Below are 24,130 nucleotides of genomic sequence, written 5' to 3'. Positions count from 1 at the left end.
GCCTCAAAAAAAAGAAAAAGAAAAAAAAAATCTTCCAATAGAAAAAGAATTGTTTAACACAGCAAAGAAACTATATCATAGAAGAATGAGGAAAATTCCAACATGTCTTTGTTACTAAAGACAGTTATTCTGCACTGTGTTTTTATTTAAAAAATATATATAAACAAACTGTGCTGGGCATGGTGGCTCACACCTGTAATCCCAGCACTTTGGGAGGCTGAGGTGGATGGATCATGAGGTCAGGAGTTCGAGACCCGCCTGACCAAGATTGTGAAACCCCGTCTCTACTAAAAATCAAAAATTAGCTGGGTGTGGTGGCACGTGCCTGTAATCCCAGTTACTCAGGAGGCTGAGACAGGACAATCGCTTGAACCTGGGAGGCGGAGGTTGCAGTGAGCTGAGATCACGCCACTACACTCCAGCCTGGGTGATAGAGCAAGACTCTGTCTCAAAATAAACAAACAAACAAGCAAACAAACAAACAAACTCATCTAAAAAAAAGTGGGGAAAACATATGAACAGATATTTTACCAAAGAAGTTACACAGGTGGCAAATAAAAACATTAAAAAATGCTCAATATCATGAAGTTTTAGGGAAATGCAATGAAAACGACAGTGAGATACCACTATTCATACATTCAAAGAGCTAAAATAAAAAAGATTAGCCACATGAAGCACTGGCAGGGATGTAAAGGAACTGGGACTCTCATACACCCTTGGTGGGACTACAGTAGGAAACATCCATTTAGATCAAATTTGGCATTTCTTAAAATGTTAAAACATTCACCTACATTGTAACTAAGACATTACAGTTTGAGTTATTAACACAAGGAAAATAAAACACATATCCATATAAAGAAATGAATTCAAGTATTTACAGCAGCTTTATTTGTAATATACAAAAATCTATAAATAATATAAAGTCCCTAAACACATGGATAAACACTGACTTATCCATAGAACAGCATGATACTCAGCAATACAAAGATTCATCATTTTTGAATCTCAAAATAATTATACAGCATGAAGAAAACCAGTAAGTATATATATACACGTATATATACACATATGTATATATATACGTATATGCGTATATTTATGTGTATATGTGTGTGTGTGTGTGTGTGTGTGTGTGTGTGTGTGTATCTCAGTAAAAATTCCAGAACATGCAAACTAATTTACTGTAAAGGAAATCAGTTGAACCTGAAGAGCTGGGGAAGGGAGAAAGATTATAAAAGGATACAAGGTAAATACATGGGTGTCACATAAATTCATTTTTATGGTTGTGATAATGGTTTCATGGCTTTACCAAACTGTACACTTTGGATATGTGTACTTTGTTGCATGTCAGTTATACAAATTAGACCTTCAAAAAGCTTTAAACAATGGCTCAAAATTAAGAGCCTAGATGTTCCTTTTTTTTTTTTTTTTAAATCAGTGGCAACCTGATATGGACTTCACCATCTCTCTCTCTCTCCTCATGCCCTGAGAGAGGCAACCTCGCCTCAGGGGCAGCAAATTTTGGCAAGCAATGAAGGCTGTTGCCACCTGAATTAATAGGAATGTTGGCTGAGTCACAAAAGCCACATCCCTGGACTGCAGAATGATCCTTCTCTCTATTCTTGTTCTCCTACCTGCATAGCAATGGCCTGGAGGTGAACAGCCCAGACAGGATATAAGGAGCCACAAAACCTTTATAGACTATTTTCTTTTTTTTTTTGGAGACGGAGTCTCACTCTGTCACCTGGGCTGGAGTGCAGTGGCGCAATCTCAGCTCACTGCAACTTCCGCCTTCTGGGTTCAAGCGATTCTCCTGCCTCAGCCTCCCAAGTGGCTGGGACTACAGGCGCATGCTGCCACGCCTGGCTAATTTTTTGTATTTTAGTAGACATGGGGTTTCACCATGTTGCCCAGGCTGGTCTTGAACTCCTGAGCTCAGGCAATCCACCCGCCTTGGCCTCCCAAAGTGTTAGGATTACACCATGCCCGGCCAGACTATTTTCTGACAATGATCTCAGTGATAGTAAACAGAAGATCCTGAGAATTTCTGTATGCACTGATCCTACACAACCATGTTCACTGGAAAATTTGTAGATGAACTTTTAGAAGAGTCATTCCATCTAATTTACTGCAGTCTTCTCCACTCTCCATTTATCTGGAGTTTCTGTCCCAATTACAGTTGCGCCTGTAATTTCACCTCTACACCTATAGTCTGACAACAAATGGCACCAGTCTACACTGACTTATATGTCATGGCACATGGCTCCTTTGCAGGACCTGGGAAACAGATTCCCCTCACCAGTGCTAGGAATTATGTGGATCTCTTGTGGACAACTGAACAAAATTCACGTTCACAGAAGCACTGGGGATTGTCACAACTGCCTCCTTTTCATGGTGACATCTGACCTGACAAAAATGGCACCAGGCCACAATACAGGAACACAAAGCCTGGCAGACTTTACTTTGAGGCCTTGGGCAGCAGGACAATTAGACCAATACAGAACAAAGAGCTGTCTTCTGCCATCACATTATCCCTTCTGAGTACAGAAAGTTTGAGAGCTCCACAAAATCTATTCACCCCTTCATGCTGACATCACTATTCTGCTTACAAGTCATCCTATGCAATGAATAGAACACCCAAGATTAAAGGTGCATAAATTTTTTTAAAACCTTTATAAAAACATTATAAATTAGAGCAATGTGCACCAAGCAGTTTCCAGGCTGGTGAATCAGAATGTGGAAAAATTCATCACAAGCATCATGTGAGACCACCAATGTTCCTTAAAAAGGTAATCCTTCTTAGAAAGCTGACAGCACAACTCAGATTCTCTGGACCACGACTGGGTCAGGTCTATACTCTAAAGTCAGAGAAAAGACATGAAGACCCCCTACATGCTTGGGCTATTAATAATTTCCCCAAGCAAATGGGAGAGTACAGAGGTTTGCTTCTCTAAGCACTGTGGGGAAGTGACTCATGCACATGGTGTGCACCTGCCAGGTGGTAGGGGTGAAATGTGAAATGGCTTCAGCCTCAGAAATTGGCAGTGACATAAATCAGGCTATAGGCCTTGGCAGATTAGAAATTACAATAAACCTCCTCAGAGCTTCCCACATACCTGAAACTTACGAAGAATACCCCACTGTGGATGCTCAAAGTTTAAATTTACAAAGATGCTCCTCCAGTGCTATTATATTGAATAAAGAAATAGCGCATTCCCTTCACATTTAAGGCCTTTCTTCAGTGTGAACTCTCCGATGTCGAATGAGGTTAGATTTGCGGCTAAAGGATTTCCCACATTCACTGCATTCATAAGGCCTTTCTCCAGTGTGAACTCTTTGGTGCTGAATAAGGTCTGATTTGTGGGTAAAGGGTTTCCCACATTGACTGCACTCATAAGGTCTTTCTCCAGTGTGACCTCTCTGGTGTTGAATGAGGCTAGAGCTCTGGCTAAAGGATTTCCCACATTCACTACATTCATAAGGCCTTTCTCCAGTGTGAACTCTCTGGTGTTGAATGAGGCTAGCACTTTGGCTAAAAGACTTTCCACATTCACTACATTCATAAGGCCTTTCTCCAGTATGAAGTCTCCGGTGCTGAATGAGGCCAGAGCGCTGTCTAAAAGATTTGCCACATTCACTGCACTCATAAGGTCTTGTGCCAGTATGAATTCTCCGGTGTTGAATGAGGTCAGATTTGCGGGTAAAGGATTTTCCACATTCACTGCATTCATAAGGTCTTTCTCCAGTGTGAACCCTTTGGTGTTGAATCAGGATAAATTTGCGGCTAAAGGATTTCTCACATTCACTGCACTCATAAGGCCTATCACCAGTGTGAATGCTGCGGTGTCGAATGAGGTTAGAGAATTGTCTAAAGGATTTCCCACATTCTCTGCACTCATAAGGTCTTTCTCCACTGTGAATTCTCTGGTGTTGAATGAGTTCCGATTTGCAGCTAAAAGATTTCCCACAATCACTGCACTGATAAGGCATTTCTCCAGTGTGAACTCTTCTATGTCGAATGAGATTGAAGATTTGTCTAAAGGATTTCCCACATTCACAGCACTGATAAGGCCTTTCTCCAGAGTGAACTCTCTGGTGTCGAAAAAGGCTAGAGCTTTGTCTAAAGGATTTCCCGCACTCGCCACATTCATAAGGCCTTTCTCCAGTGTGAACTCTCTGGTGTTCAATGAGGTTAGATTTGTAGCTAAAGGTTTTCCTACATTCACCACACTCATGACGCAGTCCTCCAGTGTGACGTCTCTGGTGGTGAATGAATTCAGATTTATGGATAAAGGCTTTCTCACGATCACTGCATTCATAAGGCCTTTCTCCAGTGTGAATTATCTTGTGTAAGATTAGGTGGCACTTTTTGCTAAAGGACTCCTCGCATTCACTACACTCAAATGTCTTTTGTCCAGTGTGAATTTGCTGGTGCTGAACAAGTGTGTTCTTGCAGGTGAAGGCTTTCTCACATTTGCTACACTCACAAAGCCCTTCTTCAGAGCAGACACTCTGATGCTGAACAAGTGTGTGTTTGTGGCTTGAAGCTTTTCTGTATTCACCCCACTTGTAAAAACTTTTTGCATTGAAAAATGCCTGTATATGCTTGCTGCTGCTACTGTGTGGCTCCTCACCACTGGGAGTGGCTTCGTGTTGGGGTAGGTCCATGGAGGCTGGGAAGTCCTCCCCACAGGAGAAATAATTCAACACATGGAATCTGCAGCCTGTCACAAATGTAGCCTCATCCACCTTCCTTTTCCAGGGCTCTTCTTCATTGTAATGCTTTTGATGCTGGTGAAGGTCAGCAGTGAAGCAGAAGCCTCTCATGCTTGTGCCACCCAAGTACAACTTTTGCACAGGGGATGTGGCTTGGTGCTCAGCCACAGGCAAAATGTCTTTCAAGACTGGGACACCCATCTTAATCTCACTGAGGTGAGTTTTCTGGGTGGGTGTATCACCCTTAGAAGTCCTGACCTGTATAGATACACTCTGCTCAGAAGCTATGGCCTCATTCTCCGCTCCATGGCAATAACCTGAAAGCAGAGAAATGCTGATGAAATGCATGCCGACTTTCATGGAAGCGGACAGATGTATCACAAAAATGTGTGAGACACAAGAACTGAGTGCGTGGAACTGTTCTGAGAACAACAGAACTGGGGAGGAATAGGCTGCTCTGAAGTACTGGGCTTTTTAAGATTTTAGAGATGTCATGTCATCACGCAAAGGACACAAGGATGAGGTATAGCACAGGAGGAGAAGAGGGTCTCCAACTCACTCTCTGCCAAAGCCCTCAGCAGGACTTTGTCTGCTAGTGATGTATGTGCTGTGCAGAAGACTGCTGTTGTCCAGTCCTAGGAAAATCCAATTGAAACTTGGTAGCTGGTGATCAAGGAGGACTATTTGAGGCTGTGTGCATACCTCACAACACAGTGAGTCAAGACTGAAGAACACTGAAAAGAAGTGAGCTGTGGAGAGGAACAGGTGACACACTGAGACCACGAGGGTGGAGGTAGCCAAACGCTGGAAGTGACAGATGAAACAATTCGGCACAGTACTGTATAGGGAAGTAGAAGTAGAAACGAGGTATGGCCAGTGGCACTTGCACCAAAATGCTGCTGGACACATCACAGGTTCCTGATATGATTCTAATATAACCATGATGTCATGCCCTTCCCCAGCTGCCACTCACTGGGGCCAGGCCTCCTCTGAGACCATCTTGCTTTGTTCACTCTGTGAAGCAACTAGGGCTCTCCCTGCAGCCCTCATTGTGCTACCACATAACACATGAATGATGTAAGTCTTAAGGAAAGAGAGGACAAGGGAGTGACCAACACTCACAAAAAACACTCAAAGGAGAGTCTTGTAAAAAGAGCTCCATAGTTCACGTAAGTAGTAACTATGACAATGCCTGCAATTTCTGATATAGGTGGACATAAGGAAATGGCAGCTAGAGGAGAAGGGCAGAAACTGGGCCACAAGGTACCATGAATCTGTACATAGTCATCCTGACAGGGGGAAGACAAGAAAAATAAGATCCACTAGGCTGACAGCAAGACTCCTGAGACAGAGGTAACTCTGGGGTCAAAAAGAAAAGCAGACACTGGGAGGGATGCTAGGACCTTACCCAGGGACGTTACATGTGCAAAGTTCTCCAGCATCACATCGCAGTACAGGAACCTCTGAGACTCATCAAGGAGCTCCCACTCTTCTTGGGAGAAATAAATGGCCACATCCTCAAAGGTCATACCCTGTCACAGCAGGAATAGTTCAATCCACGATCAGACCCGGAGTTCATTATCCTCTTGCCCCCAACATCCATCCCCAGGTCATCCTATTGCCCACCTCAGCGGAGATAACCAGCCACAGTGCCACCGATGCCTACTCTCTCCCCACAGTTCCACTGATACTGAGTCCTCGAATAGCAACAACAGGCGTGTGAACAGATAGATGCTATCTAAGCTCTGGGCTTGGCAGGTAGGCTATACCTTGCCCCTAAGATAACGTGACAGCCTGACTGAAACTTCCCAGATCCCACCAAGAGTTAATATAAAACCCTGGTGAGTCTGCAGAGAGGTGAATACGCACCAGTCCTAGCATCATCCTGTCTTAACTCCTATGCCTCTACGTTCATCTCATGTCTACTCACCCCGAGAAGCCTTGGCCACATGCTAAATCATAATCTCTCTACGACCCTCACCATGAACACTTCTGTCCAAGACCTGTGTTGCAACACCTCACACAACCAGGGGCTCATGCAGGAGACCAGTCCTTGACCTTCCCCTCCCCTTCCTTGACAACTATTATTATCATTGTGAGCAGGCTTCCCCTCTACTAAATGTGACCCACAGCTCCACCCCAGCCCACAGATTGTCCACTACCTTTTGGAAAAGTCTCCATTCTGAATCTCTCCTCACTGTTCCCGACCTACAGTTCCAGCAGCCCATGAACCATTCTCTGAAAGCCCTCATACTCTTAGCAGGTCAAAAATAAAACTTCTGATATCCCAAATGAAAACTACTCCTACTATGGACTTCCTCATCTTAGCTGATGGAGCTTCCACACTTCTAACTGCCAAAATAAAACCTTTGAGTCATCCCTGACTCCACTCTCATCCTCAAAACTAAAAATTCAGGCAGCCCTACTTAAAAAATGAATCCAGAATCCAACTGCTTCTCGCATCTTCACAGCCACCATTTTGGCCCAGCTACTATCACATTCACCTGGCCTATCCCAGTAGTCTCCTCCCAGGTCTCTCTCCCCACCCCCCCCCCACCCCCCCGCCACCCTTCAGTCGGCTTCCCATGCTGCAGCCACAGGGAGCCTAATAAGACCTGAGCCAGATCACCTCCCTCTTCCACTCCAAACCTCCCACTGTTACTATTAAGTAACAAATAGACAACTCAACTTCTCAGGGAACCATTCCGGGTCTGACTTCTACCACACTGCTCCCTGTTCTCATGAGAAGAAAATAAGTGTAGGTTCCTGAACCATCTCAGCCTCCTCCCCAAACTTAGCATATACTGGTAACTTTGCTTTGGACAACCTTCTACATCTCCTTTCCCCCGGCTGCCAACAGCTTCATATAATCTAACCTGGACTTAAGACTCTGTCTGGGCTTTGTATTTGCTCAAAGTCTCAGGGCCCAAGGCTAGACGAGTGGCGAGGCTCAGGTCGCCCAATGACCCTGGTCCAGTTTTGGAGCCAGGTGGCCTGGGCTGGCTGCACTATCTCCGCACCTCAGTCCTCAGTGCTGACTTTACCAGCTGCGTGGGCTTGGACAAGAACTCAGTCTTCCTATGCCTAACTACTATTACCTCTCTCCAGCCTGTTCTTCCCCTGAGCAACTTTTGGATAGCTTTAGGAAATCCTAGCCCAGTGTCCCTATCTGTTCACAAATCTCGAAGACTGCCAGTGTCCTCAGAATGGTCAAATTCCTCAGGTGCAACTCTGCCTCACTCTATGTTCCTGCAGACCCGATATGGATCCCAGGCTCCTGAATCGCCCCCCCGCCCAGCTTAGTTGCAGCTCCAAGTTCTGCACGCGCCAGTCCCCTGCCCGTCACATTTCCGTACACTCTGGGCGTCAGAAACGGGTCCCATCTACAAGCGCCTTCTTGTCCAGGGCACTAGGGCCTGGGCTGCAGGGCTGTGAGCAGGCATACCTCACTGGGCCTTAGGGCTTCTGCTGGGGGAGGGCAGGCGAGACCCGGAGGCCGCACAACTCACCCGAGCCGAGTCCCTCAGCGCGACTGCCGCCATTGAGCTCCGTGGACTAGGCGGGGAGCGGCGGCCGACCGGGGCGGGCGTTCGAACACAACAGTCCCTATCCCAGGCCTGGCACAGCTCACCCGAGGTGGCGTCGCAGAATCTCTGGCCCACTTTCGCGCCTTCTCCGTCCCGTCCCTCAGTCGCGACCTTCGCTGCAGAGACTGGCGGGGGGACAGACGGGTGGAAGGCCAAAATGACCGCCACGAGGAGGACGCCGGAAGTTCCGGCCCGTCGCGCTGCGCATGCGCGGAAGTGCTCCTATCCTGGGCTGTCGTTGGCTCAACTCCGCCGCCGTTTAGCGCTCTGCACTCTGGATAATGTAGTTTCCAAAACGCCGCAGAGCTCTTCAGAGTGTGTCCACTGTTTTGACCTCTGCGAATTTGTATTCTGAGATGCTGTGCCCCGTGCAGGGAAATGACGACTTCGGCCTCCAGGGGAGAAGGAGGTATTTACCCCTTCTTAAAGGGGCTTTTCCCAGATTTCTGGGAAGTGTTTTCTGTAACTGATCACTTAAGTGTTTAGAGACATCATTTCAGACTCCACGAAGCTCAGGGTGCCCCTAGAGGCAAAAAAATACTATTTCAGGGGGTTGGGCGCGGTGGCTCACGCCTGTAATCCCAGCACTTTAGAAGGCCGAGGCGGGCGGATCACCTGAGGTCAGGAGTTCGAGACCAGGCTGGCCAACATGGCGAAACCCCATCTCCACTAAAAATACAAAAATTAGTCGGGCGGGCCGGGCGCAGTTCACGCCTGTAATCCCAGCGCTTTGGGAGGCCGAGGTAGGTGGATCACGCGGTCAGGAGTTCGAGACCAGCCTGGCCAACATGGTGAAACCCTATCTCTACTAAAAATACAAAAATTAGCCAGGCATGGTGGCGAGCGCCTGTAATCCCAGCTACTTGGGAGGCTGAGGCAGGAGAATTGTTTGAACCTGGGAGGCAAAGGTTGCAGTGAGTCAAGATCGTGCCATTGCACTCCAGAGCCTGGGAGACAGAGGGAGACTCCGTCTCCAAAAAAAAAAGAAAAAACAAATTTGGATTTTGGAGCATTTTGGATTTTAGATTTTTGGTTCAGGGATGTTCAACCTGTATTTTGTTCTCATTAAATAGGTTTCTCTTTCACTTTGTTATTGTTTGATATACTAAAGTTTTAATTTTCATGAAGTCTAATTGGTCTATTTTTCTTTTGTCACATGTGTATTTGGTGTCAAATCCAATAAATTATGGCCAAATTCAATGTCATAAAACTCTCACCCTATATTTTCTTTTAAGTGTTTTATAGTTTTGGGTCTTATGTTTAGGTTTTTAGTCCGTTTTGAGTTCATTTGTGTTTTGGTGTTAGGTAAGGGTTCACCTTCATTCCTTAGCATGTGAATATTTAGTTTTCCCAGCATCATTTGCTGAAAAGATCATCGTTTCCCCATTGAGTGGTCTTGGTAGCCTTGTTGAAGATCATTTGACCATATACATTACTATACGTTACTATTGTAAATGATATTGTTTTCTTAATTTCCTTTTCAGATTTTTCATTGTTAGTGTATGGAAAGGCATATGAGTTTTACATGTTGACTTTTGCATGTTGACTTTGAATCCAGCTACACAGGTGAATTTGTTTATCAGTTCTTTTTTTTTTTTTTTTTTTCCAGACGGAGTCTCACTCTGTCGCCCAGGCTGGAGTGCAATGGCTTGATCTCGGCTCACTACAACTTCCACCTCCCGGGTTCAAGCAATTCTTCTGCCTCAGCCTCCCAAGTAGCTGGGACTACAGGCGCCAGCCACCATGCCCGGCTAATTTCTGTATTTTCAGTAGAGACAGGGTTTCACCATGTTGGCCAGGCTGGTCTTGAACTCCTGACCTCAGGTGAGCCATGGCACCTGGGCTTTTTTTTTTTTCTTGAGACAGTTTCTTGCTCTGTCACCCGGGGTGGAGTGCAGTGGCACGATCTCAGCTCACTGCAACCTCTGCCTCCCGGGTTCAAGCAATTCTCCTGCCTCAGCCTCCCGAATAGCTGGGGTTACAAGCATGCACCACCATGCCCAACTAATTTTTTTTTTTTTTTTTTTGTATTTTTTGTACAGATGAGGTTTTGCCTTGGTGCTCAGGCTGGTCTCAAACTCCTGGACTCAAGTGATCTGCTCGCTTCAGCCTGACAAAGTGCTGGGATTACAGGCATGAGCCACTGTGCCCAGCCTAAACATCTTTAATCTAATTCGACCTTCAAATAACTACCGAATACTTCACATGTAATGCAGGGACCCTGTAACAGGACCTTTGGGGATGAATTCTTTAGTATTTGTGTGAGAAAAGCTTTATTCTCCTCCACCTTTGAAAGATAACATTGCTGGATATAGATGTTAGGTTGGGGTTTTATTTTTTGTTCTAAATTTTGAACTTTCACTCCATTTCCTTCTTGATTATCTGGTTTCTGACAAGAATTCTACTCTAAATCTCATCCTTGTTCCTCAGCAGGTAAAGTGCCCTCGCCCACCTCCATCTTCTTTCAAGAATTTCTCTATCTTTGGCCTTCTATAGTTTGAATATGATGTACCTAGTTGTAGGTTTTTGGTATTTACACTGCTTCCTCTTCTCTGAGATTTCTGGATCTGTGGTTTGGTGTCTATGATTAATTTTGGACCTCCAAGTGGAGGTTGCAGTGAGCCAAGATCACACCACGGCACTCCAGTCTGAGTGACAGATCAAGACTCTGACTCAAAAAAAAAAAAAAAAAAAGCCGGCACAGTCGCTCAAGCTTGTAATCCCAGCACTTTGGGAGGCCGAGGTGGGTGGATCACCTGAGGTCGGGAGTTTGAGACCAGCCTGACCAATATGGAGAAACCCCGTCTCTACTGAAAATACAAAATTAGCCGGGCATGGTGGCACATACCTGTAATCCCAACTACTTCGGAGGCTGAGGCAGAAGAATCACTTGAACCCAGGAGGTGGAGGTTTCGGTGAGCCAAGATCTCCCCACAGCACTCCAGCCTGGGTGACAGAAGGAGACTCTGTCTCAAAAAAAAAAAAAAGAAAGTAACTTTTGTTAATACAAGTGGATGTAAATTTTGCTTAGACATTTTTCTACTTTTATCAATAATACATTATCTTTTGTAATCCACACCATGGTAAATTACATTAATCTACTTTCTTTTCTTTCTTTCTTTTTTTTTTTTTTTGAGACGGACTCTCGCTTTGTCGCAAGGCTGGAGTGCAGTGGCGCAATCCCGGCTCACTACAACCTCCATGTTGGTCAGGTTGGTCTCGAACTCTCGACCTCAGGTGATCCACTTGCGTTAACCTCTGAAAGAGCTGGGATTCCAGGTGTGAGCCAGCACACCTGGCTTTTTTTTTTTTTTTGAGTCAGAGTCTTGCTCTGTCACCCAGGCTGGAGTGCTATGGTGTGATCACCATGTTGGCCAGGTTGGTCTTGATCTCTTGACCTTGTGATCCACCCACCTCAGCCTCCCCAAGTGCTGGGGTTACAGGCATGTGCCACTGCGCCTGGCCTCTATTTTCTAATAATAAACAATCCTTACATCCTGGGGATCAACTCAGGATGTACATCTTTATTCATTGTTAATTTTACTAGCAAATAGGATCCTTGCATCTATATTCATGAGTGGGTTTGGTGATTAAATGTCATCTCTCAGATTTTTTATATTTAAGCTTTTACAATAAAGTTATACTAGGCTTATAGAGTACATTGATATTTTCTATTATCTGCAAGATTTGGAATGTATTTGATATTTCATTGAGTGTTTGGCAGGACTCACTTCTTCTATATCTTGCAGGGTCTGGAATTTGATTTTGGAGATTATATTAGGAAACGTGTTTACAATTTATGATAGTTTGCTCAGGGAGGTCCTTCTGAGAGAATAACTTTAGGGACATGAAAGAGACAAAGATGCAGGTTTTGTGGACATTTTGGGTTACATCATTCCAGAGGGTGGGGAATATCAATGCAGAGTCCCCAAAATAAGAATATTTTTGGAGGCTCTGCAGTTACCAGGGACAATGCTCCAGGCAGAGGGAAGTCCAAGGGTAGAGAGTGGGAAATGGGAAAGAAGTTGGCATTTTCAGAACAGCTTAACTGAAAGTAGTGAGTAAAGGAATAATGCAAGGAAAGTCACAGATGTGGTAAGTCAGGTCTGCTGGTGTAGGGCTATGTCTCATGCGAGGTGACCAAATCTTATCGGAATTCCTGGACACAGCATAACAGGAACAGGAGCTCATATTTCAGGGTTGAAGACAGAGCCGTCAACAAGACAGACCTTGCTAAATAAATGGGCAGGAGAATGTCCGATGACCCTAAGGGTTCTGATGACAGTAAAGTAGAATGAAACTATAGAGATGGGGTGACTCTATGAGATGGGAGAGTTCCCTTGATCCTTGACCCCTTTGCAGGACATAACACGGTGTGGCTTGCTTACCCAGCGCCCCTTGCTCAAACCCCTTGCCAGAGGGGGAGCACGCAGGTGAGTGGATGCAGGAGCCTGGCGAATGGTGCAGGAATGAACCTTGTACTGGCCTGGAGCAGCATCCAGGGGTTGCCCGCAACCTCTGGAGCCCCAGAGGGCCTGTGTTAAAAACAATGTTTTGTTGGTTTTTTTGAGACACAGTCTCATGCTGTCACTCAGGCTGGAGTGCAATGGTGTGGTCTCGGCTTACTGCAACCTTCGCCACCGGGGTTCAAGTGATTCTCCCGCCTCAGCCTCCTGAGTAGCTGGGACTACAAACACATGCCACCACACCCGATTAATTTTTGTATTTTTAGTAGAGATGGGCTTTCACTATGTTGGCCAGGCTGGTCTCAAACTCCTGACCTCATGATCCACTTGCCACAGCCTCCCAAAGTGCTGGGATTATAGGCGTGAGCCACTGCGCCTGGTCAAAAACACAATATTCTTCTATCAGTTGCCTCCCATGGATGGCTAAGTGATAGCCAGCTCAGTGGAGAGTCAGGGTGACAGCCTTTTACACCCTGCCCTCTTGGTACCTCGGTTCTTGCCTGGTGTCCAGGAAGAATCTCGTCAGGCCGACTTGAAGGATAGTGAATGTGGAGATTTTATTAAGCGGTGGAAGTAGCTCTCAGCAGAAGGGGAGCTGGAAAGGGGATGCTGCGGGAAGAAGGTGATCTTTCCCTGAAGCCAGGCCATCTCCACCAGACTCCTCTCCGAAGTCCTGCTATCTGAAGTTAAGCCACGCCTACTCCTAGTATCCAGCTCAGTTGCTTCTTCTCCGAGATCTTGACTTCAGCCTGCTTGTCTCTCTGCCAGCTGAGGTCTGGGGTTTATATGGGCACAGGAAAGGGGGGTAGGTAGGCCAAAAAAGTAACATTTGGGCAGGAAAACAGAGACAACTGTTCTCATTTAGGGCCGGGGTTTCCAGGCTTGAGGGTGGGGCCTTTGCCAGGGAACCACCCTCTTCTACCCAGCATTTCCTTGCCTCCTGTATCATTTACATGAGAAGAGCTGTCAGGACAGTGGAGGCAGCATGGGATGAAGTGGATTACACTGGCTACAAATGAGTAAGAAAATCTTCAGCCAGGCACGGTGGTTACATGGGAAGGGCTGTCAGGACAGTGGAGGCGGCCTGGGATGAAGTGGATTACACGGATTACAAATGAATAAGAAAATCTTAGGCCAGGCGCAGTGCTCACGCCTGTAATCCTAGCACTTTGGGATGCCGAGGCGGTCAGATCATAAGGTTAGGAGATCGAGACCAGCCTGGCTAACACGGTGAAACCCCGTCTCTACTAAAAATACAAAATGGCTGGGCGTGGTGGCGAGCACTTGTAGTCCCAGTTACTCCGGAGGCTGAGGCAGGAGAATGGTGTGAACCCGGGAGGCGGAGCTTGCAATGAGCCGAGATCACGCCACTGCACTCCAGCCTGGGCGACAGAGTGAGACTCCGTCTCAAAAAAATAAATAAATAAATAAATAAATAAAACACCTAAAGAGAAACGTGGACTCTCTACTGCAAAGGGTAAGCCAGTTCCACCTAGAATAAAGGATGGCAATTGGAATGATAAGCCCAATGATATTTTTGCTTCCCCCGGTACGGAGGCCCTGTCTTTCCTAGGATAAGAGAGGAAATTCCAAATACACAAAACTCCGGGAATGAATTCCGAAGCCCCAAGGCACTTAAGCTCGAAGGAAGCTCCGCATGGGAGTCCAGGAGTCTGCGCGGTGCTGGCGGACACACCAGATCCCAGAAGGTAACGCGTGGCTGGATGCCGACGACTACATCTCCCAGAGGCCACTAGAACGCCTGGCTCCGGAGGGACGTTTCAGGAGACCGCGGCCCTGGGTCACCGCGTTCCCCTCGGACCTGTCGCCTCAGTTTCAGCCCAGCTTCCCTCCTCTGCCCGTCGGGGGACTCACATTCACCGCCTTTTGTCTCCACAATCCGGCTCATCAGGCGGTCCCATATGCCCCTGCGCAGAACTCGCCACCTACTTCAGCTTCCAGAGAGCAGTGGACGCCGCGTAATGGACTACAAGTCCCGGAAGCCTTTGTTCCAACATTTTCATACGGGGACTTTAGCCCAAGAGTCAGCAGCCGGGGGGCTTGGGTATCAGTGAACTCTGGCTGTAATCACTGACAGAGTAGGGATATAATAACTGATGTGAGGCGTTGGGTGGAGGCCAGGGGTTATTGTTTATTTGTGAATGCAGGACCCGTAAAACACCCAGTAAGGTCAGACTGGCCGCTGGGGTGTCAGAGAGAACCGTCAGATACACATTAAGCCTGCAGAATACAAACATATTTTCTATGCAGGAGGTGAGGAGAGAAAGAACTTTCTTACCTCCCTTATCTTACCGGTTGACTCCAGTAAACTGTACTCAGAGTTTGGATATTAAAATCAAAGCATTCAGGCTCGGAGGGATGGCTCACTCCTATAGGCTCAGCTGCTCAGGAAGCCGAAGCTGGGGGGTTGGCGAGTGTATTGCTCGAGCCTAGGAGTTGGAGACCAGCCTGGGCAACATAGCAGGAGCCTGTCTCTACAAAAAATATAAAAATCAGTAGTGGCCTACCTGTAATTCCAGCTGTTTGGGAGGCTGAGATGGGAGGATCCCTTGAGGCCAGGAGGCCGAGGGTGCAGTGATCTCTGAGGGCACCACTGCACTCCAGCTTGGGCAACAGAGCCAGACCCTGTCTGAAAAGAAAACCAAAGCAGTAGCCATGTCTAGTGTTGAAGAAGACATGGACATTAAGTTTTCACCTTGCCGATGGTGCTGTAATAGATTGAAAAACCACTTTGGCAAAGTTTTCCCCTGCTTCATACAGATCTTTGCAAACAAAAATTTTCCTTCCTGTGGACCAAGAAGCAGGTGCGAGAATGCTCACAACAGCAAAACACCCGGAGACGGTCCAGGAAAGAGGATGGATGCACAGGCTTCTCTGCACAGTGCAGTGTTATCCGTAGCAGCCCGACAGCTCTCCGTTCTAAGGCTAAGGCGGTGGAATCAGAGAAGCATCATAATTTACGCTGCACAATTCCCCCCTTCCATCTTTTAGGCCGTTTCTACATGGCACCTTCTAGTTTGTCAGTTGGATTGAACCCCAGTTACCAAGTGGAAACCAACTCACACATGTATCCCCAAAAATCGATTAGCATATGCATTGCTATTTCAGCTTTGCCCGGAATTATTTTTCTCCAAACTGACCTTTCAAACTGGTTCCAGAAATAAGCTCCCCTTCCTCACATCTCCATCATCTTGGAAGAAATTAACAGGGAAAAAGGACTTTTCTGGTAACTATCTGCCAATAAAATAGCAGTCTGCAACTTTCAATCACCAGTCATATTCAGGTCAAGCTTAGCTATTAATTTCTCATAAATTTTAAACATTATAATATCATTTACATATGAAAGTTTGCTTTCATAATCTAACACCTGCTTCCAGATTTCCACCTCTGTTCCACCCATTCTTAGGTCCATGTGGCTGCACCAGAGTTAAAGGGTGTGGTGTAAGGACAGGAGAGTAGGCAAGGAAAGCCTCACTGGAGCATGGTGAGCTGGTGTTTGTGTCCTCAGGGTGGAACTCATTGCCTTTTAATGTGGGCTCATTGCTGGGTTTTAAAGAATAATGTCAGGCACTGTGGCTCACACCTACAATCCCAGCACTTTAGGATGTCATGGTGGGAGGATAGTTTGAGACCAGCTGGGGCAACATAGCGAGATCCTGTCTTTACAAAAAAATTTTTTTTTTAATTAGCCAGGTGTGGTGCTGTGATCCTATAGTCTCAGCTAATTGGGAGGCTGAGGTGGGAGGATCTTGTGAGCCCAGGAGTTTGCGGCTGCAGTGACCTATGATGGTGCCACTGCACTGTGGCCTAGGTGAAAGAACAAGACTTTGGCCGGACACAGTGGCCCACGCCTGTAATCTCAGCTCTTTGGGAGGCTGAGGCGGGTGGATCACCTGAGGTCGGGAGTTCGAGACCAGCCTGACCAACATGGAGAAACCTTGCCTCTACCAAAAATACAAAATTAGCGGGTGTGGTGGCGCATGCCTGTAATCCAAGCTACTCGGGAGGCTGAGGCAGGAGAATTGCTCAAACCTGGGAGGCGGAGGTTGCGGTGAGCCAAGATTGCGCCATTGCACTCCAGCTTGGGCAACATGAGTCAAACCCCATCCAAAAAAAAAAGAGCAAGACCCCATCTCTTTATTTTTATTTTTTGAGACAGAGTTTTGCTCTTCTCGCCCAGGCTGGAATGCAATGGTGTGATCTCAGCTCACAGCAACCTCCGTCTCCCAGGTTCAAGTGATTCTCCTGTCTCAGCCTCCCAAGTAGCTGGGATTACAAGTGCCCCACGTGCCATCATGCCCTGCTGATTTTTGTATTTTTAGTAAACACAGGGTTTCACCTTGTTGGCCAGGCTGGTCTGGAACTCCTGACCTCAGGTGATCTGCCCGCCTTGGCCTCCCAAAGTGCTGGGATTACAGGCATGAACCACTGCGGCCAGCCCCATCTCTTTTTTTAAAAAAGGATATCAACATTATGGATTCATTCATTTATTCAACAGAAATTTATTGGTTCTTGGAAATGTTCCCACTTTCCCAACCACTTGGAATACTTTAGTGAGCAAAACTGACAAATTCCATGCTCTCCTTAGCCTTACATTTTAATGAAGCAAGACAATAAATTGAAAGCATAATCAGGAAATTATATTTTATATCCTAAGTAGATAAATACTATGGGAATATACATACTTGCATACACATTTATACACATTATCAGACCAGCAGCTTAGGAAGCTTCTGGTGTGGAGGGAACACTTGGTGGGGTAATTTTCTCATGAGTCCTCATATGGCGGTGGTATGTGGATGACTGGCGGTAGCTTGTCTTACAAAAGGGACATGTATAAGGCTTTTCTCCTGTGTGGATTCTCTCATGAGACCGCAGGTTGGTTTTGTGGCTGAAGGACTTTTCACACATGCTGCATGTGAAAGGCTTCTTTCCTGTGTGGATCACCTGATGCACGCGTAGGTCTGATATCTGGAAGAAGCCTTTCTGACACTCGGGACAAACAAATGGCCTCTCATTCCTGTGTCTCCTCTGGTGAGCTAATAAGTGACAGAGATACTTAAAGACCTTGGGGCATTCTTCACATTTGTATGATTTTCGGACTCCATGGGATCCTTTCTGATGTACCTCACATGTGGAGTTTCCCTCATTGCTCTGGTGGGTAGGGGCAGACTCAGGGGAGGACTGCTCTGGCTGAGAGATACACCCTGCTCCCATCTCCATAGGGACACCTTGAAAAGTGATTCCATTTATGGACCCTTCCTGGGATCTAGCAGTGACTAGCTCTGCTCCTTTTGAGTTGCATGGGTTGTCAGAAGAAACACCTCCCTCTTCAGGCCTAGGACCATTCTCTTCCTGGATGATGATTAGGGAAACTATTTGATTGCCTTGATTAGTAATATTTTCATTTACTTGAGTAGTTTTCAAAGAACTGTTGCAGCCATCTTGTTCATCTTCACGTCCTGTGAAAATAGACACTCAGTGAAGTTGTACTTAAGAAGGGGTCCACATAGAACAGCCCTCAGGCCGGGCGCGGTGGCTCACGCTTGTAATCCCAGCACTTTGGGAGGCCGAGGCGGGCGGATCACGAGGTCAGGAGATCGAGACCACGGTGAAACCCCGTCTCTACCAAAAATACAAAAATTTAGCCGGGCGTGGTGGCGGGCGCCTGTAGTCCCAGCTACTCGGAGAGGCTGAGGCAGGAGAATGGCGTGAGCCCGGGAGGCGGAGGTTGCAGTGAGCCGAGATCGCGCCACTGCACTCCAGCCTGGGCGACAGAGCAAGACTCTGTCTCAAAAAAAAAAAAAAAAAAAAAAAAAGAACAGCCCTCAGTTGTGCAGATTCACCTGACTTACCTTGTCCTGTTTCTAAGGAAGTATCTTGGGAAGTCTGGAAGGGTGTCCCCATGTTTGCTTCTCTTGGGATTTGGGCAGACACTTGTTTTGTGAGATGAACAATGACATCTTTTAAGGGCATATCCTCAGAAAAGAGAGCTTCCTGTCCCTGCATGTGGACATGGACCTGTGAAGAAAGCCAGATCACTGTTGTATCTGAATCTGTTGTGTAACAGAAGACTTTTTGGAAAAGTGGCCCTTAACAGGCTCTCACAAGCTCCCTCAAGTATTGGCTACCACATATTTTGTCCACCATCTCTGATGGTGTTATTCTTGTTACTACAAGCTCTTATGTTTAATGAAGTCACATGGACATTGAATTTACAAGTACTGAATCATCTCCCCTAGGAAAAATTCAGGGTTAGTTTCCTGTGAGCTTCTGGCTACATTATTTTTATCAATTGATTAATACATGAGTTTGTTTTATGTGTGTATATGTTCAAAGACACCCCATTTAATATATACTATTGATTAATTCTGAACTCAGAGGATCCAACACACGTATTATCTCCATAATACATAGCAACTTTCTTGCACTTAGGAAGACTAGACAGTGTTTCAGCATTTTACTTCAGTGTCACTTTAAACAACAAAATTATCAATAAAAAGCATAAAAATGTGAAAATGTGCCACTAAATAGACTGTGAAAAGGACACTTATTTACACTGTAGGAACCAAAATAGGAAGTGAGGTTGTGGCCTTGTTCAACCTCACCTGAAAACATGCACCTAAGGTAACTCAAATATTTTACCACTCTGCACATATCTGAAAATGATGGAGAAGATGCCTCAGGTGTTTATTTTAAGCTTACAAATAAATTTTAGCAATTTTGCAAATATGGGCTCTGAGAATAAGGATCTACTCTAATTGCTTCTTTAGAATGTCTTTCTTGATTAGGGTTTCCTGACGGAAGAACCAGCTCTTGTCAAGACATTTCTTCCTCAACCTTGATGCCTTCATTTAAATGTCAATTTCAGGCCGGTCTCACATCTGTAATCCTAGTACTTTGGGAGGCCGAGGCAGGCGGATCACTTGAGGCCAGCAGTTCGAGACCAGCCTGGCCAAAATGATGAAACCCTGTCTCTATTAAAAATACAAAAATTAGCTGGGCTTGGTGGAGCACGCCTGTAATCCCAGCTACTCTGGAGGCTGAGGCACAAGAATGGCTTGTGCCTGGGAGGCATAGGTTGCAGTGAGCTGAGATCAAGCCAATGCACTCCAGTCTGGGCAACAGAAAAAAAAAATCAATTTCTCAGAGTCTGCCATTATACAGACTAAAATTAACTTAATCAAACATCAATATGTTTGGCTCCTACATGTCCTACAGAATAAACAGATATATACCTTTTTGCTTTTTTTCTTGAGAACTTAGGACATTAAAGATTATTCTTTGTGAGAATGGTGGGAGAGTGTGAGCTGACTAATAACTGGACCTCCAATAGCTTCTCTAACTTCCAGACAACTCTAACTGACTGTGATTTATTCCTTACTTCCCTTTGTCTCTCATCCCAGAAGTCAGAACCCTGTACTCACTAAGGCAGGTGGATTTATGCTGTCATCAGTCAGGTCTTCCATGAATCTCTCCAAGTTTTTGCCACTTGATTTCCATTTCTCTTTCACACTGGCTTTGTCATTGCAGTGGCCACCAATCATAAACTGCTCCAGGACTAATAGAGAAATAATTTCATCCTTGCTGTGCTTTTCTGGTTGCAGCCATGAGTGAAAGATCCTATAAAGTCTTTGCAATTCCTGCCTTGCATATGATTTATTGCTGTCTTGAAATGAATTGAGCACCATTCTTGAGAACTCAGAAATCCCTTCTTCTCTCTGAACAGCAGGTCCTTGGCTTTGTCGAAACTCTGAATTTTCTGATCCAAGATTATTCTCGGATGGTTCACACTGAAATATGGTTCTTAGCGCTAAAGCCATTCTTAGCAATAATTCTCAGAGAGACTTAACTTTGATGATTCAGTCTCTTGCCTTGTGTCTCTAGGGATTTGTTTCAACAGTTGGTGGATTCTTTAAAACTGCAAGGTAGAAATAGAAAAGAGATAAGTAATTAATTGCACCACTGGCATAATTGAAGACAAATCAACCAAAAAGTTAGACCTAGATGGCTCTATGGATGAATTCAAAGAAATAATTATAACTTAACAAAACTCTCCCAGAGCATATAAGAGGAAGCACTACCCACTTTAGTTACTGAGTTTAGCACTTCCTGATAACAAAATTTTACAAATACATTAAAATTATCCAAAACAAAATATTTGAAAATAAAATCTACTCACATATACATCGCAAGTGGTATTCATTTCCAAAATGCAGGAAGTTTGGGTTAAAATTCAAAAATCAATGCAATTTACTTCGTTAACGGGATATGGATACAAGAACGTAATAAAATCATCTCAATGAATGCATTTAAAATGTTTAAATACCAATGTTTATTCCTGAAAAAGGCACTTAATAAACTAGAACTATTAGGAAATATCCTTGGCTTGGCACAGTGGCTCACTCCTATAATCCCAGAGCTGTGGGAGGCCGAGGAGGGCGGATGACTTGAGGTCAGAAGTTCGAGACTAGCCTGGTCAACATGGTGAGGCACCATCTCTACTAAAAATACAAAACTTGCCGGGTGTGGTGGCTCATGCCTGTAATCCAAACACTTTGGGAGGCAGGTGGATCACCTGAGGTCAGGATTTCGAGACCAGCCTGGCCAATATGGTGAAACCCCATCTCTACTAAAAATACAAAAATCAGCCAGGCATGGTGGCGTGCACCTGTAGTCCCAGCTACTCAGGAGGCTGAGATGGGAGAATTGCTTGAGCCCAGGAGGTGGAGATTGCAGTGAGCCGAGATCGCGCCACTGCACTCCAGCCTCGGCGACAAAGCAAGACTCCGTCTCAAAAAAAAGAAAAAAAGCCACACACACACACAAAACTTAGCCAGGTGTGGTGGCACCTGCCTGTAAACCCAGCTACTTCAGTGGCGGAGGCAGGAGAATCCCTTGAACCTGGGAAGTGGAGGCGGCAATGAGCCAGGATCCTGCCACTGAGCTCCTGCCTGGGTGACAGAGTGAGATTCTTTCTAAAAAAAAAAAAAAAAAAAAAACCAACAACAGCAACAAAAAACTTGATGTGAAAAATATTTTACAAAATAATTACAACAAAATTTGTTTTTAAAAGTTTTCTGCTTGAGCTATCATCTCTATGAAACATTGGATTGCTCCCTAACCAGTGAAATAAGGAAAGAAAATATTTCAAACATATTTATAGAGTCTCGATTTTGTTTACAAAGAGTATTCAATAAATTTGGTGGGGATGCAAATCAGTTAACCTCTATGGAAAACAGTATGGAGATTTCTCAGAGAACTAAAAATAGAACTATCATTTGATCCAGCTCAGTATCTACTCAAAAGGAAAGAAATCATTATATAAAAAAGACACCTGCACTCATATTTTGATTGCAGCACTAGTCACAAGAGCAAAGTCATGGAACCAACCTAAGAGTCTGCCAGTGGTTGACTGGATAAAGAAAATGTGAAATACATACCATGGAATATTATGCAGCCATAAAAAAGAATGAAATTAGTCCTTTGCAGCAACATAGATGGAGTTGGAGGCAATTATCTTAAGTGAACTAACTCAGAAACAGAAAACCAAATACCACATGTTCTCACTTATAAGTGGAAGCTAAACAGTGGGTACACGTGGATGTAAGAATGGAAATAACAGATGCTGGGGACTCCAGTAGGGGAGCTGGGAGGGAAATGGGTATTGAAAAGTTACCCATTGGGTACAATGTTCACTATTTGAGTAATAGGTACTCTAGAAGTCCACTTTCCACTAATATGCAGAATACTTTTGTAGCAAACATGCACATGTACTCCCTGAATCTGAAATAAAATAAAATATTCACAAAATGGTAGCCTCGGTGAATTTAGGGAGATGTCTATTACAATGCCAATATACCAAAATGAACTGAATATTGTGATATTGTAATATTATAATATTGTGTGATCACAAGCCGTTGAAATTAAAACAAAAAACTCTTTTCACTGTGGCTCACGCCTGTAATCCCAACACTTTGGGAGGCCGAGGCGGGCAGATCCCCGGAAACCAGGAGTTCAAGACAAGCCTGGCCAACACGGTAAGACCCCGTCTCTACTAAAAATATAAAAATTAGCCAGATGTGGTGGTGCATGCCTGTAATCCCAGCTACTCGGGAGGCTGAGCCAGGAGAATGGGTTGAACTTGGGAAGCAGAGGTTGCAGTGAGTTGAGATCGGGCCACTGCACTTCAGCCTAGGCAACACAGAGAAACTCCGTCTCAATAATAATAATCATCATCATCAGAAAATAAAGTATTAGAAACTGAGAGTAGAAGGGTGGTTGCCAGGGGCATGGGGTGGGGCATATGGGAAGATGTTGATCAAATGGTGCAAACTTTATTTTGAGACAAGGTCTGCCTCTGTCAGCCAGGCTAGAGTGCGGTGGTGCCATCACAGCTCACTGCAGCCTCAACCTCCTGGGTTCAGGCGATCCTCCTGCCTTTGCCTCTTGAGTAGCTGGGACTACAGGCACACACCACCACACTTGGTTAATTTTTTTAAAATTTTCTTTTTGAGACTTGGTCTTGCTATTTTGTCCAGGCTGTCTTGAACTCCTGGACTCAAGTGACTGCTCCTCACTCTAGCCTTTCTGGGATTACTGGCGTGAGCTACTATGCCTATGGCAAACTTTCATTTATAAAATAAATATGTGGCTGGGCACGGTGACTGTTGCCTGTAATCCCAGCACTTTGGGAGGCCGAGACAGGCGTATCACTTGAGATGAGACATGGTGAAACCCTGTCTCTACTAAAAATACAAAAATTAGCTGGCCATGGTTGTGCACGCCTGTAATTCCAGCTACTCGGTAGGCTGAGGCAGGAGAATTGCTTGAACACGGGAGACGGAGGTTAGAGTGAGCCGAGATCATGCCACTGCACTCCAGCCTGGGCGATAGAGTGAAACTCCATCTCAAAATAAATAAATAAATAAATTAATTAAATGTCACCATGTCCTTCTCAGGCTAGGGAAAAAAATGAATATGCTCTGGAGATCTGATGGACAGCATGGTGGCTATAGCTAATATACATTGTATGCTTGAAATTTGCTAGATTTTCAGTGTTCTCATGATATAAAAAAGATAATTGGCTCACCCCTGTAATCCCAGTCCTTTGGGAGGCAGAGGTGGGCATATCGCTTGAGGCCAGGAGTTCAAGACCAGCCTGGCAACATGGTGAAACCCCACCTCTACTAAAAATTCAAAAATGAGTTGGGTGTGGTGACATGCACCTGTAATCCCAGCTGTTTGAGAGGCTGAGGCACAAGAATCGCTTGAACCTGAGAGGTGGGGGCTGTAGTGAGCCGAGATTATGCCACTGTACTCCAGCTTAGGTGACAGAGC

The 24,130-nt window shown here is 45.3% G+C and overlaps 2 protein-coding genes across 3 annotated transcripts; both read right to left on the bottom strand.

The window, feature by feature from the left end:
* Positions 1-861: 861 nt before the first annotated feature.
* On the bottom strand, positions 862-8,492 carry ZNF551 (zinc finger protein 551). 2 transcript variants are annotated; one of them, XM_032171370.2, is made up of 3 exons: positions 8,226-8,492; positions 6,125-6,248; positions 862-5,033 (listed from the first exon to the last, which is right to left on the bottom strand). In XM_032171370.2, the coding sequence occupies exons 1-3, from the start codon at positions 8,256-8,258 to the stop codon at positions 3,226-3,228; spliced, it is 1,965 nt and encodes a 654-aa protein (XP_032027261.1). In that variant the 5' UTR covers positions 8,259-8,492; the 3' UTR covers positions 862-3,225. The 2 variants fall into 2 exon arrangements, with proteins under 2 accessions (XP_032027261.1, XP_032027262.1); XM_032171371.2 differs by having other exon boundaries at positions 8,348-8,492.
* Positions 8,493-17,512: 9,020 nt separating this feature from the next.
* ZSCAN4 (zinc finger and SCAN domain containing 4) lies at positions 17,513-20,613 on the bottom strand. The gene is made up of 3 exons (XM_032171420.2): positions 20,218-20,613; positions 18,646-18,811; positions 17,513-18,252 (listed from the first exon to the last, which is right to left on the bottom strand). Exons 1-3 carry the CDS (start codon positions 20,611-20,613, stop codon positions 17,513-17,515), a joined length of 1,302 nt encoding a protein of 433 aa, XP_032027311.1.
* Positions 20,614-24,130: the final 3,517 nt, after the last annotated feature.

The sequence above is a fragment of the Hylobates moloch genome, unplaced genomic scaffold (assembly GCF_009828535.3).
Source record: "Hylobates moloch isolate HMO894 unplaced genomic scaffold, HMol_V3 SCAFFOLD_12, whole genome shotgun sequence".
NCBI lineage: Eukaryota > Metazoa > Chordata > Mammalia > Primates > Hylobatidae > Hylobates > Hylobates moloch.
Note: the sequence above shows the minus strand (reverse complement) of the source record. Positions and strands in the feature narration are given on the sequence as shown.

Coding starts and splice junctions, on each gene's coding strand:
- ZNF551 (XM_032171370.2), bottom strand. CDS start 8,258: ATGGCGGCAGTCGCGCTGAGGGACTCGGCTCGG. Junction 6,249..8,225: donor CGCTGAGGGACTCGGCTCGG/GTGAGTTGTGCG, acceptor CTGCTGTGACAG/GGTATGACCTTTGAGGATGT. Junction 5,034..6,124: donor TGCACATGTAACGTCCCTGG/GTAAGGTCCTAG, acceptor CTCTGCTTTCAG/GTTATTGCCATGGAGCGGAG.
- ZSCAN4 (XM_032171420.2), bottom strand. CDS start 20,613: ATGGCTTTAGCGCTAAGAACCATATTTCAGTGTGAACCATCCGAGAAT. Junction 18,812..20,217: donor GCATAAATCCACCTGCCTTA/GTGAGTACAGGG, acceptor CTTTCTTCACAG/GTCCATGTCCACATGCAGGG. Junction 18,253..18,645: donor TTCCTTAGAAACAGGACAAG/GTAAGTCAGGTG, acceptor CTATTTTCACAG/GACGTGAAGATGAACAAGAT.